This window comes from Seriola aureovittata, chromosome 23 (genome assembly GCF_021018895.1).
Source record: "Seriola aureovittata isolate HTS-2021-v1 ecotype China chromosome 23, ASM2101889v1, whole genome shotgun sequence".
Taxonomy (NCBI): Eukaryota; Metazoa; Chordata; class Actinopteri; order Carangiformes; family Carangidae; genus Seriola; species Seriola aureovittata.
The window spans coordinates 13,087,320-13,101,128 of NC_079386.1; the positions used below are offsets into that span (position 1 = coordinate 13,087,320).

Below are 13,809 nucleotides of genomic sequence, written 5' to 3' on the forward strand. Positions count from 1 at the left end.
GCTGTAAGATTAATTTAATTGAGTGAAAAGTACAAATGTCCTGCGGGGGAAACACTGAGCCCTAACAGTCCTCTGCTACACTGTGATCCAACTTGTATTGTTAACTTTACACAAAGGCATTTCGGGGCAGCACAGTCTGTTCTGTTTGAACCTAACAGTGTTTTTATTTAATAATCAAACTTTTTTTTCTTTTTGTTTTTTTTACAAATTAAAGATGTAAGGTGACGATTTTGCGGGATAGAAATTGTCCCAGGGTTTGACTGTCAACATAACTGAACTGTCCAAAGTATTCATAAATAAACATGTCTAAAAAAAACTGAATCTGACCCACATTACAATCAGTTTCATCCACTTTGAATTGAATGATATAATTATCTTGTTCAGGAGCAGTTTGAGGCTGTGATGGGAACACACTAGCTGTTGTGAGGACTTCAGACACAACTTGCTGGTTTCTCTTTTTAGACTGGGCCACCCTGCAACACTCACTGCATTGATGTTTAGTAAATCAGACCGATAAAGAAGAGTATCAAGGCTACTCTGCCAAATAGACTAAATATCGTAGAGCTGTCTGGCTTTCTCCTGGCGCTCTAGCTGTACCCAAACAGCTGTGGTGGTGACAGACAACAAACCAGACTTCTCCAGGGCTCCAGCCCACAACCAGGCCCGTGTAATTCACTGGCTCTAGCTCCACGTACACACACATAAATAACACTAACACTGCTCACATATGTGTTTGTGTGTGTTCACAAACTCATGCAGGCCTCAACCTCACAGAGACCCAATGGGAGCGTTCCCCACCTGTCCACAGAGGTGCCCCCCTATCAAACACGCACTCACACACACACTCATCTCACACACATATGCTGTAATAACAGGCTGCTGCGGCTGCTTCGGGCCCGCACGACGTCAACACAGCGCTGCTTCGACGTCAGTGTTTTGTTTTTCCAGGCCCACACCCTGATGCCAGAGCTATATATAGCCACGGCTCGGTAGGCACACACATAAACACACGTGCAAACACACACACAGGCTATATATAAGGGGAGACACCAGACTCCAACAGACCAGACGTGTGTCAGCCCTGTTGGAACGAGGCTACTACCATTAATGGAGGAGGTGGATCTGGGTGAAACGAAAGGTCACTCACTCACTTTTCCCACCTTCTCCTTTTGTTTTTAATCCAGTCTGTGTCTCACACTTAGTGCAGATGTTTTCACAGCTTCTTGTTCACAACCTGCGTCTGAGTATGCAGGAAAGGCCCACAGTATCACACACACACACACACACACACACACACACACACACACACACACACACACACACACACACACACACACACACACACTCACTCATACACTCATACACTCCTCTCATCACCGCTGACTCTCCAAAAGCTCTATCCATCACTCTCTGCACATTCAGGTTTTTTTTAAGCCAACCAGACTTTTTTCCAATTTTCCTCTTCAACCAGCAGACGGGGATTGTTCTGCTGCCGTGTGATGCCCAGACACAATTTTCACATGTCAACATATCATAGTTTAACATAGCTTCTATGGTTTACTAAGAGTGACTCATTTCGTCCTAGACACTGGAGTAAGGCCAAGACTGCCCTCTGTTGGTTAACTAGAGTAACATTTTTGACTCAAGAAAAAGGTTCTGCACTTGTTCCTTTTAAAAGCAAATATGAGTGAAAACTAATATTTATGGTCATACTTATTTCATCTTGGTGTTAATTTCAGTTTTCCTGATTACTTTATATATTAAATATGAATATTAAATATTAAATCAGTGTAAACCATCAGCTAGTTTCTCTCAATTCCCAGAAAGCTGCCTGTTACTGAGCATATCACCATGATGGACATAATAGATTTCACCACTGTAATTATATTAGACAGTAACACACACAAGTAATTTTGATGTGTCACTAGCCAATAAAGAATAAAAAATATAAAATTGTCATTGTTTTTACATTCATAACACAATTGATATGTGTTAAATGTGCTGTGTATGTGTTATGTGTCTCTTTCAGGTGGCCGCCTCACAGTAACCAGTAGCCATACTCCAGGCTCTCTGTTCCCAGTAGGAGAGACTCTGGTCCAGTACACTGCCACCGATGCCGCTGGAAACAGTCGCACCTGCAACCTCACCATCAGTGTACAAGGTACAGAACGGACAGATGCAACCTAGCTTTTTAAATGACATGTACTAAATTATGTTATTTTACTTCCTTTATATAAATATGTGAAATTAGCACAGTCTCTTAAAATGTATAAGAAGGGTCAGAATAAAAAGGTATTTACAATATTTGCATGCTAGAATTTCACTTATGTTGTGTAATGGTGGTATTAATAAATACTGTGCTCCAGTATGACCCAACCCTGGAAGTGTTACAGTATATTTTTATCTGTCCAGGGACAACCTGTGACCAGCCATATGTCCCGGTGAATGGAGAGTTCATGTGCTCTGAAGAAGAGGAGGGCGTTAACTGTACTCTTCAGTGCAAGGATGGCTACAGCTTCACTCAGGATGCAGTGCACAGCTACTTCTGCGCCTACAATGGTGTATGGGAGCCGCCCTACTCTGCCGACAGACCCGACTGCTCAGGTAAGTGCAGCACACCTCTTCTTTAAAAATATTTAGTTACCTACCATCTCCACTGCGTTACGGCTTTCTGTGTGCACCTCAGTCTCATTACTGCAGCTACATTTCAGTGTACATGAATACCTGTACGTGCACATCATTGCATTGGTTTTGGCCTGTTAGATAAGAAAATGCATTCAGCATACATGTGCAGCAACTTGAAATAAAGCTGTATAAAAAAATCATGTTTGTCTTTGTCAGTGAACCGTATTGCAAACAACGGATTCAAGCCCTTTGAGATGCTTTTTAAAGCGTCTCGCTGTGATGATGTGGACCTGGTCAAATCGTTTGCTGGGGAGTTCAACAACAAACTGAGAGGCATGGTGAGAACCTTTATATACACACACACACACACACACACACACACACACACACACACACACACACACACACACACACACACACACACACACACACACACACAAAGACACTTATTTGCTATTAATGAACTCTCACACACATGTTGCTTTTTTCAGCTCCCCAACATTTGTAGCAGCGATGATGTCACATGCAAACTGGAGGTGATGTCGCAGGGTCACTGTCTGGAGTACAACTACGACTACGAGAACGGCTTTTCTATTAGTAAGATTTACACGCACAAATGCGCCCTCACTAAACATCTCACCTTTTTAATGAAGCATCTTATCAGCTCATTATTCCTCCCTCTCTCTGTCTAATATTTATCAGCACCGGGAGGTTGGGGCAACAACTGGAGTCCTCAAGGCACCCAGGACTATGCCTACTTTGAGTCAGGCTTTGCCACAGGCACCCGGCAGCTCACCAGCAGGCAGCAGGACGGCAGCATGCAACCACAGCACCGCACCAAGAGGCACCGAAAACTCAGAGGCCCCACCAGAGACCAGAAGATCCAGATCTATTTCAACATCACAGGTAAAATAAGTGTGGCTTTCTTTGTGTTTTTGGACCTTTGCAGTACCAGGAAAACATGAATATGTACAGTATATGCTGGTCTATATATGAATTTATCCTGATGTCTTGTTGCTACCATGCTGTGCTTGATAGCCACAAGCTTTTTGGATGGGAGCATATTGAGGTTGCACAAGCTAAAACATAAATAACAAACTCAAAAAAATGTGAATTGAAACATAATGAGAACTATATTTTTATTACTATTAGTATATAGTACAATACAAATCAAGCTATAGGGCATTCATTTTTGTATAACGCCATCAGTTGTTAGTTATCAGTCCTTTAAACTTTGTCCGTTCTCCCAGCAAGCATCCCTCTGCCCCTGTCGAGGAACGACTCAATAGAGGTGGCCAATCAGAAGAGGCTCCTACGGACCCTGGAGCAACTGACCAACCGACTGAAACGAACGCTGGCCAAGCAGCCGCTGTCCAGTTTCCACGTGTCCTCGGAGATGATTGTGGCCGATCCCAAATCTCTGGAGGGCAAGAGGGCGTCTCTGTTCTGCAGGCCGGGCTCGGTGCTCAAAGGCAGGATGTGTGGTGAGTAGGAGGGGATTGAATGGAGGATACATCCACCCAAACTCACTGAACCACCTTTTTATTTGTGTAATAGGGTTTACTTACATTTATGACAATATAAATACATGAAAATTTATGGGATTTTTAAGAAAGTCTAACACTGCTATAAACTTTTTATGTTTCCCATTAAATTACTAATTGTGAGCGCTCTTGCAGTCCAATGTCCGGTGGGAACGTACTTCTCTCTGGAATATAATGAGTGTGAGAGCTGCTGGCTGGGCTCGTACCAGGACCAGGAGGGTCAGCTGGAGTGTAAGTCCTGTCCTGAAGGAACCTCCACAGCCTACCTGCACTCCCGCAGTGTGGCTGAATGTAAAGGTACGATGCATGTTCAGGTATACAGTCAGACTTAGTATACGACAAATTGAATAACCTACATGATATGTTGTACATTTTGACAATAAAAAAGTATAATAATTGCCTCGACTTTCCGCAAACAGGATACAATAATATTCATTCACAAATAGTGCTTGATTTTCATTTGTTTCTTGCTTGTCCTCAGATGTAAATCAATACTTCTTTCTGTATCTGATTCTCCCTCATGATATGGTGATTTGCATGTGTTTGCAGGTCAATGTAAACCTGGTAGTCACTCTCTGAATGGGCTGGAGATCTGCGAGTCATGTCCGCTGGGAAACTTCCAGCCTGGTTTCGGCGCCAGGGAGTGTCTGGTCTGTCCTGACGAGACTTCCACCGTCACCAGAGGAGCGGTGGATGAGACAGAGTGTGGAGGTGATACAGTTTGACAGTGCAGAGCACACACCCTTAATGTCCTATCAATTTGCTTACTTTGACTTTGAAGAGCTTTAATCATCACTTTTAAATGCTGCTAGGTAACAAAAACAAACACAGTTGCTGCCTGTAAGCAAAAACGCGTCAGTTAGAATTTTGGCATTCGTGTGCAGTTATATCAGGAAGGCAAACTCCTTTTTGGAAATTTCATGGAAAGTTGGATGATAACTCTGGAAGCAGAGAAAATTTTGCTACCTTAGTTTCCGAGTTAAAAATATAAAAATAACCTATAACCTTTCAAATTGTGGACTTGGAGCTACTAGATGTTGGCTTTTCCCCTTTTTTCCATTTTTGGGTGATGCTGGAACTTCACCTGCTCCTTCATATTCATTAATTCCTTTTTTTCTTTTTATGGTGCCCCTCTCCTCTGGTCCTCTCTGGTCTCCTCTCCTGCAGTTCCCTGCTCAGCTGGTCATTTCTCCCGCACCGGTCTGGTTCCCTGTTACCCTTGTCCCAGGGATTACTACCAGCCTGAACATGGCCGCTCCTACTGCCTCTCCTGCCCCTTCTATGGAACCACCACTGTTACTGGTGCAACCACCATTCAGCACTGCTCCAGTAAGTGTCCCAGTTTAGAAAAACACATTTTATTTCAATGTTCACAAACTGCACAATCAGCCCCAACTGATCATGTTTCGTTTCTGCTGGGAACCAAGATCTTTGTTTTTATATTTGAATTGGTATAGACATAAAATCTCTGATCACAACTGTTGTTTGTACAAATAATCTTAATGTCCTGCAGCAACTCCAGCCAAAATAATAATGGTCTTAATGTTTGGTGCTTAGATCAGCTTTAAGATCTCCCTGATAGTATCACGACCCCATTTTGGAGACTAACGTGCGATTATCTGGTTTATTGTCACTATAGAGAGAAAAAAAATTCAATGTGACACTGATCAACAGACAACAACTCTTTAATGTCAAAGTTAAAATCTACAGTGTGATTTACAATAATTACAAATATACTACTATAATACTATAATAACAGGAATAGGTTCCTCTCCTAGTTTTTTTGTTAACGAGTAAGAAAATGATGTTTGTTAAAACTAAAACCACACTATGATGGTTTGTTCTACCCCCAGCTCCAGTTTGGATAAACTGTGATATGAGCAGACGAACGAAGTTTCACACAGCAGAGTTCTATTTTAAGAACTGCTGTGTCGAATTGGCATTTAAAGTGACTTATGTTGGATTTCAACGTGCCAAGTGAAGTCACCGGAGAGCAAAAAATATATGGAACTGCTCTGTGTCAGCCGCTCTGTGTCTGAGTGAAAATCCATTGCCGTCCCTGCAGTTGTGTGGTGTCTGATCTGTGTTGTGACAGCTCAATCCAATTGGAAAAGGGATTACTGCACTGGGATCAGGAGGGAAAAGGAAATAATATGACTTTTATTTCTCTGCAGCAGAATGGAAATGAATAACACTGTTGAAGTGTGGGAATGAACAGTGGTTAGGAGATGCTGCCAGTTTTCAATAAGAATACAGGCTTTTGTTCACTTGGATCACAACTGACTGCCAGTCTGGTAGCAAGGGGAAAGATCCTTGCTGTGTTTTTCCGATTTGCCTTTGCTTACATTGTCTGTGTTTTCTGTGTGTCATTGTCAGGTTTTGGCTCCAGTTTTCTTCCGAAGGAGGAGAGTGTGACGGCAGCTCCAGAGGTGGAGGTCAGCGAAGACTACCAAGCAAGTAGTCAGGTTGGTATTTACTTTGTCTAAATTTATATTATTTAAAAAAATTTTTAAAAAAAGTTAAAGTTAGTTAAATTACGTAGATTTTTACGAAGAGTATTGTTTGTTTCGTGCATGTAAACATCGTATCCTAGTTCGTTCCAGAAACCCAGACATGCTACCTGGAGTACTTATAGAAACCGTGATTCAGTGGCATATAAACAACTTATCCATCCTCAAATCGAGACACAACCCCACACAGATGATTTAAAACCCTGGATAATGTTAGAATCGTGTATACAGAGATATAAACAAGCAGGTTTCTCATGTTAAACATCAGACCCTGAATATTTATGAACAGAATCTCTATGGGGTTTTTACCGAAGGAGTTGTTATAGAGTGTGTTTCGCTGTGTGCGTAACAGAATGATCTGATCGGCTTTAGGTTTTCCATGAGTGCTTCCTGAACCCCTGTCAGAATAAGGGGACTTGTGAAGAAGTCGGGGCGGGATACGTCTGCACCTGCATGCCTGGGTTCACAGGTAAAACCACCACTCAGAGTTCTACCCAATGAGGTACCTGGTGTTTAATCCTCTTCATTCAGGCTGAGAGCTTCATGTCACAGGCACAGCTGAGCCTCGACCTGCCACTGATCAGCATGTCAACCCTGAACAACATGTTCTCTATGCCTTTGTCTGATGTAGGCAGGATTGTTGTCCTTCAGTGGATGCACCATCAGGAAAACTATTTGCACACACAGACCTGTCATTGATTTGTCTTTGTTATCTTTGTTATTTGTTTGTCTCATGCTGTTTTGTTGACTTGTAAAGCAATTATTGACACTTTCTAGAAAAGTGCTGTATAGCTAAAAATGCATTTCACTGCCTCCTCACTGTGTTTTCATCAAGCACAATATGATCAAACTTCATCTCAATCAAAACCAACTCATGCTTGAATGAGCTTTATGGGCTGCTTCATACACACATCCACCATGTGGTCTATGATGACCCAGCTGTGTCAGCTGGTAGAGATGGAACAGATTATATTGTTTAATCATCAAGACTTTGTTATGTGTCAGAATAAAATAAAAAACACTTTTTCCTACATGCATCCCATTTTATTCCTGACACCATGTTCCCTGTAACAAGCTCTCTCACTGCTTTTGTGGAACAGACAAAGTCTTCATTACACTCGTGTTGTTCGTCACTTTGTTATGATGAGAGTTTGATGCAGCCTCTGATATTTCTCTCTCAGGTGCCAAGTGTGAGATCGACATAGATGAGTGTGACTCTGCTCCATGCCAGAATGGAGGCCTGTGTAAGGACGGTATGGGGGACTTCCAGTGTCAGTGCAAGCCAGGATTTTTAGGTATGAGAGCTTTTAATGAACTCATAGTTGTTAATATAACGTTTTAGGGTATAAAGGGCTGTACAGTACAAATTAATGGAAAAAACTGGTCTTGAAGGGCTTGGGAATTGTTCAAAAACAATGGAAAGAAATTACGTACAGGCCACACATTTTATGCAGGTTTAAAAAGTCAGGGTTATTTCACTTGAACAGTCTTAAAGCAGACATGTTTCCTTTCCACTATCTTATGTCATTGGTCTCAGGTGAAAACCAAACTATGAACAGCTGTGGCTTTAGCCTGATAAATGTGCCTTTTTGAGTTAGCTGTTGTGGTTTGAAATGGTTTTAATCTCCCTAGTACGTCTCTATCCATAAAAAAAAATCATGTGGTAATTTGACTGGACAGAGTTTTCCCATGATAACAACCAAAATCTTCAAAACATGAAACCATGAAATAAAGAGTAGAAAAAAAACACTGTTTCAAGCCAACACATATACATATGAAATAAATTGACTCTGAACTTTTGCCCCCGTTCATCTCAGGGTCTCTTTGTGAGGTGGAGGTGAACGAGTGTATTTCCTCCCCCTGTCTAAATGAAGGTGTTTGTGTGGACGAGGTCAACAAATTCACCTGCAGTTGTGCCGGCGGCTTCACAGGTCGGATAATAAGACTTTCTTACCTTTTCACCAAAAAACATGTGGAAAGTGTGTAAACGTTACACTGTATATATTGTCTCTTTCGCAGGATCGCGTTGTGAGCTGGAAATAGACGAGTGTCTTTCCAACCCTTGTCTGAACGGAGGTGTGTGTGAGGACGTGACAGGTGGCTACACCTGTAACTGTGCCGTTGGCTTCTCAGGTGATAGCTGTGAGGTCAACATTGATGAATGTTACAGCGCTCCCTGTCTGAATGGAGGCTCGTGTCTGGATGCTGTTAACAATTTCAGGTAATAAAAATATCAGAAAACACATTCAACACATTGTCCCATGATGCCCTCTGTGGATGTGCTTCATGATACGTACTGTTTTGTGTACCTGAGAGTGGTAACGGACCGCCTCTCCTCTCCCAGGTGTCAGTGCGTGGAGGGCTACAGGGGCCGGCTGTGTGAGGTGGACGTGGATGAGTGCGATCCTAACCCCTGTGTGAATGGAGCCAGCTGCCTGGACGGTCTGGGGTCCTACGCCTGCCGCTGCCTCCCTGGGTTCAACGGAACCAGGTGTGAGACAGGTACTATAGGACAAATGACACATCACCATGGAAACTTTGGAGGAGCAGAAGAGAGATAACTGATAACTTAGTATTGACTTATTATTTTTTCAATGGTTATATTGTATTAATAAAACAACAGCAAAATTAAGAGTAAATCAAAAGAGAAATGTCTCATGAAATAAGTAGCTACTAGAAAATCTAATTAGTACCAGATCAAGTTAAGTTGATAGATTGTATCTGCAATAATTAGATCATTTAAAAATGACTCTGTTGTTTTAATTATTTTCCGGTCTCTTTCATCAGAGATGTCCTCAGCCTTCAACCTGGACTTTGAGGTGTCGGGTATCCACGGTTATGTGATGATGGATGGAGTGATGCCGGCACTGACAGAGATCACCTGTACCTTCTGGATGAGGTCATCAGACACCACTAATTATGGCACACCTGTCTCCTACGCTGTGGAGGGCAGCGACAACGCTTTCCTTCTCATAGACTACAATGGGTCAGTGATTTACCAACAGTTAAGACATACTCTGTCATATGCTGCATGTTTAACAGAGTGCATGCTATAGGATATGTGAATGTGATATATGAAATCCTTTTCTTTGAACCTTTCCATGTGTTTCATGTTTCCCCTTTCCTAAACTCTCCTTTCTTCTGCATTAAATCTTCTGAACGATTTTGTCCTTCTTCCCATTGATCCCCCTCCCTACAGGTGGGTGCTGTATGTGAACGGTAAGGAGCGGATCACTGACTGTCCCGCAGTGAACACGGGTCACTGGTACCACATCGGGGTGTCCTGGAGGAGCTGGGACGGTGACTGGAGAATCTACATCAATGGGAAGCCCTCAGACGGAGGCAAAGGCCTGTCAGTCGGCACCACTATCCCAGGTGTAGTGCTATCCTCGACCTGGTTCACTTTCTGCCTTGACAAATGTTTTCAATATCCAGTAATGATTTAATTAATTCAATAGAACAAAGTTGGTCTTCGTTTCTGTCAAAATACATATAAGTTTTCATATTTTCTTACAACAGTATCCCAGTAGACAAGGGGTACACTTTCTCAGTGAGTAGTAATTAATCTCGGTGCTTTTCCCCGTGTCTTGTAGGTGGTGGGGCCCTGGTATTAGGACAGGACCAGGACCAGAGGGGTGAAGGCTTCAACCCTGTTGAATCCTTTGTTGGATCCATCAGTCAACTCAACATCTGGGATCGTGTTCTCACACCACAGCAGGTACACAGAAAATATCCACTGATGCATTTTGATCTTTAATGAGTGACTCAAGTTTAGCTCAATTTGTTTGAGATATTTTCTCAGTAGCCATCAAACACATGCAGAATTTTATATATGTACTCACTGATGTTTCTGTTATTTAGACCAATGTTTATAAAACCAGGTAATTTAAAATGTGTAATATTTATGTGAATTTCTATATGATTATGTGATATGTTGTACTTGTTACTATAGATCAAGGTCCTGTCCAGCAGCTGTCCAGCTTCTCATGTGACCCACAGAGGGAACGTCCTCGCCTGGCCAGACTTTCTCAGTGGGGTGGTGGGCCGAGTCAAAGTAAACCTCAACAGCATTTTCTGTGCTGGTAAGAAATCTATACAAATGTCAGTAATAAAAGGAATGATGAATTTGCATGATGAAAGCTGTTCATTACATATGAGAACAGCGTGTTGTATGCTGCTCCTTGACCACTTGTTGTTAGTCGCTAACAATGAGAGATGGCTCTTTAAATCTGCCCTGATGTGTGCAACTAAAGTCACAGGGACTCTGACTCCACCATATCTGTTTCTCCAGACTGCCCCAAACTGGAGAATGCAGTGTCCCACCTGCATGCTTCTACAGTGGAGGTGAGCCCCGGGGCTCAGGTCCAACTGTCCTGCGATCCTGGTTTCTACCTGGTGGGGGAGCCAGTGCTGCAGTGCCAGAATAAAGGAGAGTGGAGCCATCCCCTGCCCAGCTGTGAACGTAATGCACAGACATGATGATTTGATTTGCATTGTAAATCACCAATAATTTGATCTTGTTTTGCCTTTCTGTGGCTGTTTTGAAGCTCTGTCATCTGGATCTTTGGAAAGTGTTTTTCAAAGAACTGTAAATGTAAATAAGCCTCTAGGTTTATTATGTTTTCATCCCTAACTGTTATAATTCTGTGTTTGGACTGGATCAACACAGTTTGGCATTTATCTCCAATCACTGTCAAATATGGTTGTAAATTTCCTCATGGATCTTGATACATAAATACAATACCTTGTGTAAACACAAATGTGTTTGTCAGTTTCTGTGTGAAAAGTTATGGAAACTAATTCAAAAGTTTGGCTTTTTTCAGGCTTTGTTAAAAGTAAATCAAGTCTTGTTTATAAAACGTTAACCTAAATAGGCTTTTCAAGCTCCCACACTTGAGACCTAAGTGATCATTTTAATTTGACAAAACATGCTTCTTTTCATTTATTCATTCATTCAGTTATTCATTCAGCTATTTGTCACAAACACTGCCAAATTAAAAGACAAAATTCCTTTAATTTAATAGAGGTACGGCTGCTGTTGTGACTAATGATATAAAAACAATAAAACAGTATTTTTTTCCCTCCAGATGGATAATAGTATTATTTTTTAGTTTTATATATTAAATTAATAATAGGTAGAAAGCCCTGAGGCCTGTGACCCTGGACAACGTCCCTGTGCATGTGTTACAGGTGTGTCCTGTGGACCTCCTCATCCTCTGGAGAACGGCTTGTTTCAGGGGGCAGACTTTCATGCTGGCAGCTCTGTGGTCTATCAGTGTAACGCTGGTTTTTACCTGCTGGGAGACGCCAAGATGCACTGCACCAACAGCGGCAAGTGGGGAGGAAATCCACCGGCCTGTCTCGGTACTTCATAGCATCATACTGTACATCTGTTTTCAGTTCAGTGGTATAAATATGGAAAAGAAAACTCCAGTCTGAAAGTTTGACAAAATATCTGTTTTGCATTTCTGCCTGTGCATTTGTCTCTGTGTTTAGATGTGGATGAGTGTGCTCTGGGATCTGACTGTGATGATCACGCCAGCTGTCAGAACACAGAGGGCTCCTACACCTGCACCTGTATTCACCCATACAGTGGAGACGGTAAAAACTGCACAGGTAGGAGACCTCACAAGCATTTTAATGTAGATATAGATTATTTAGCTTTCCTTCTAATAATGCTAATGATAACAGTAATGATGAGGCAATTATAGAGCATTTTTTAAATAGTGACTAATTAAAAATGAAAGTCTGTAACGGAAGTATTGATTAAAACAAAACGCTTATGTGTGGGTGTATGTGTGTGTTCCCATCAGAGCCAGTGAAGTGTGAGAACCCTGGGTCTCCAGAGTTCGGTCACAGAAGCGGCAGCAACTTTCTGATGGGCAGTGAGGTTGTGTTCGGCTGCGAGGACGGCTACGAGCTGATCGGTGCGTCACGTCTTTACTGCCTGGAGACAGGAAACTGGGATGATCCTGTCCCGTACTGCAGAGGTGAGATGTTGAGTTGTCGTGTCATGACGCTATGATGACAAACTATATGTTAAGTACCACTTTTTTCCCACATTTCAAGTGACTCATATTCAGAAGGTTTTTGTTTGAAACAGAGTAACTTTCCTGAGCCCACTTGCTGAGGAAATTACTGAGTTTTAAAAAAATATATACATAGTGCATTTTATTGTAGTGCAGTTTGTATATGAAAGGTACTATTGGGTCTCTGTGATATAACTTTCTCCGAGTATCACCTGTGAGGTTTGATATTTCTTGTTATATTTAAAGCTTTTGCTGTCACTATGGTGGAGCAGTTTCATAATGGATGACGTGAGACAAAATCACATACATGAGATATAAATATATGTTTACACTTAACCACTCAATGGAAAGGAATTCCTCACTGTTATGGCCACTGAACTGCTCTTTATTTTGCGTGACAACAAAGCAACTTGCGCCAATAAGGCCTGAATAATACACAAATGAAACGACAAAGATTGAATCACAGTTTTTTGTTATTAAGCAGACAGCAGAAGTACTGATACACATCACAAACACATGCAAGCACAGACACAGATATTGTGTGTGCATTCACACTCAGAGGCAAATAGCACTGACATATATATTTTTGTCCTCCTGTGCAGCGGGTTGAAAGGCATGACCACCAGAGCATCTCCATCTTGGCTCTAAGCCACATTCTTCCTCATAGAGAATGGGGAACTGACTTACTCAGCACCTGCAGACTGTGCTAATCTGTTGCATTCAGACCACAGTGATTGTCTCACTCTGTATGTCATCTGAAATACATAAAGGAACTGCAGGATGTTTCATAATGTTCTTTTTTTTTTTTTTACTGCCTCCCTGAGTGTTACAGGCAGAGATAACGGAGGTTAAATAATTTATGTATCAGTAAAGAGCATACTAATAGCTCAACATATGGCTAAAGGATTGAGGTTTTTTTTTAGTACACACAAATATAGTTGCGTTATTGTGTGTGAGGTTTAAAAAGGTTCGTTGTAGGTAAGTGGTGATGGTTCGTTAATCTTTTTGATCAATCCGTGGAAATACTTTAATTCACCAGTTTTACACATGAAGATTTACAGTTTGCATGATGAGAGGTACTGTACTATTCAGCTTGTGAAG

At 41.8% G+C, this 13,809-nt stretch overlaps 1 protein-coding gene across 2 annotated transcripts in view; it reads left to right on the forward strand.

Annotated features, from left to right (window-relative positions):
* The window catches only part of svep1 (sushi, von Willebrand factor type A, EGF and pentraxin domain containing 1), a 90,689-nt gene that overhangs the window by 58,538 nt on the left and 18,342 nt on the right, over positions 1-13,809 (forward strand). For both annotated transcript variants that reach the window (XM_056368583.1, XM_056368584.1), the window contains exons 11-33: positions 2,030-2,161; positions 2,413-2,604; positions 2,842-2,963; positions 3,117-3,222; positions 3,328-3,531; positions 3,876-4,109; positions 4,305-4,466; positions 4,719-4,880; positions 5,337-5,498; positions 6,546-6,634; positions 7,052-7,148; positions 7,861-7,974; positions 8,497-8,610; positions 8,699-8,900; positions 9,024-9,181; positions 9,467-9,665; positions 9,879-10,054; positions 10,273-10,397; positions 10,632-10,761; positions 10,971-11,141; positions 11,870-12,043; positions 12,176-12,295; positions 12,493-12,669. In XM_056368583.1, the coding sequence (XP_056224558.1) occupies positions 2,030-2,161; positions 2,413-2,604; positions 2,842-2,963; positions 3,117-3,222; positions 3,328-3,531; positions 3,876-4,109; positions 4,305-4,466; positions 4,719-4,880; positions 5,337-5,498; positions 6,546-6,634; positions 7,052-7,148; positions 7,861-7,974; positions 8,497-8,610; positions 8,699-8,900; positions 9,024-9,181; positions 9,467-9,665; positions 9,879-10,054; positions 10,273-10,397; positions 10,632-10,761; positions 10,971-11,141; positions 11,870-12,043; positions 12,176-12,295; positions 12,493-12,669 (3,522 nt within the window). The remainder of the gene's footprint in view (positions 1-2,029; positions 2,162-2,412; positions 2,605-2,841; positions 2,964-3,116; positions 3,223-3,327; positions 3,532-3,875; positions 4,110-4,304; positions 4,467-4,718; positions 4,881-5,336; positions 5,499-6,545; positions 6,635-7,051; positions 7,149-7,860; positions 7,975-8,496; positions 8,611-8,698; positions 8,901-9,023; positions 9,182-9,466; positions 9,666-9,878; positions 10,055-10,272; positions 10,398-10,631; positions 10,762-10,970; positions 11,142-11,869; positions 12,044-12,175; positions 12,296-12,492; positions 12,670-13,809) is intronic.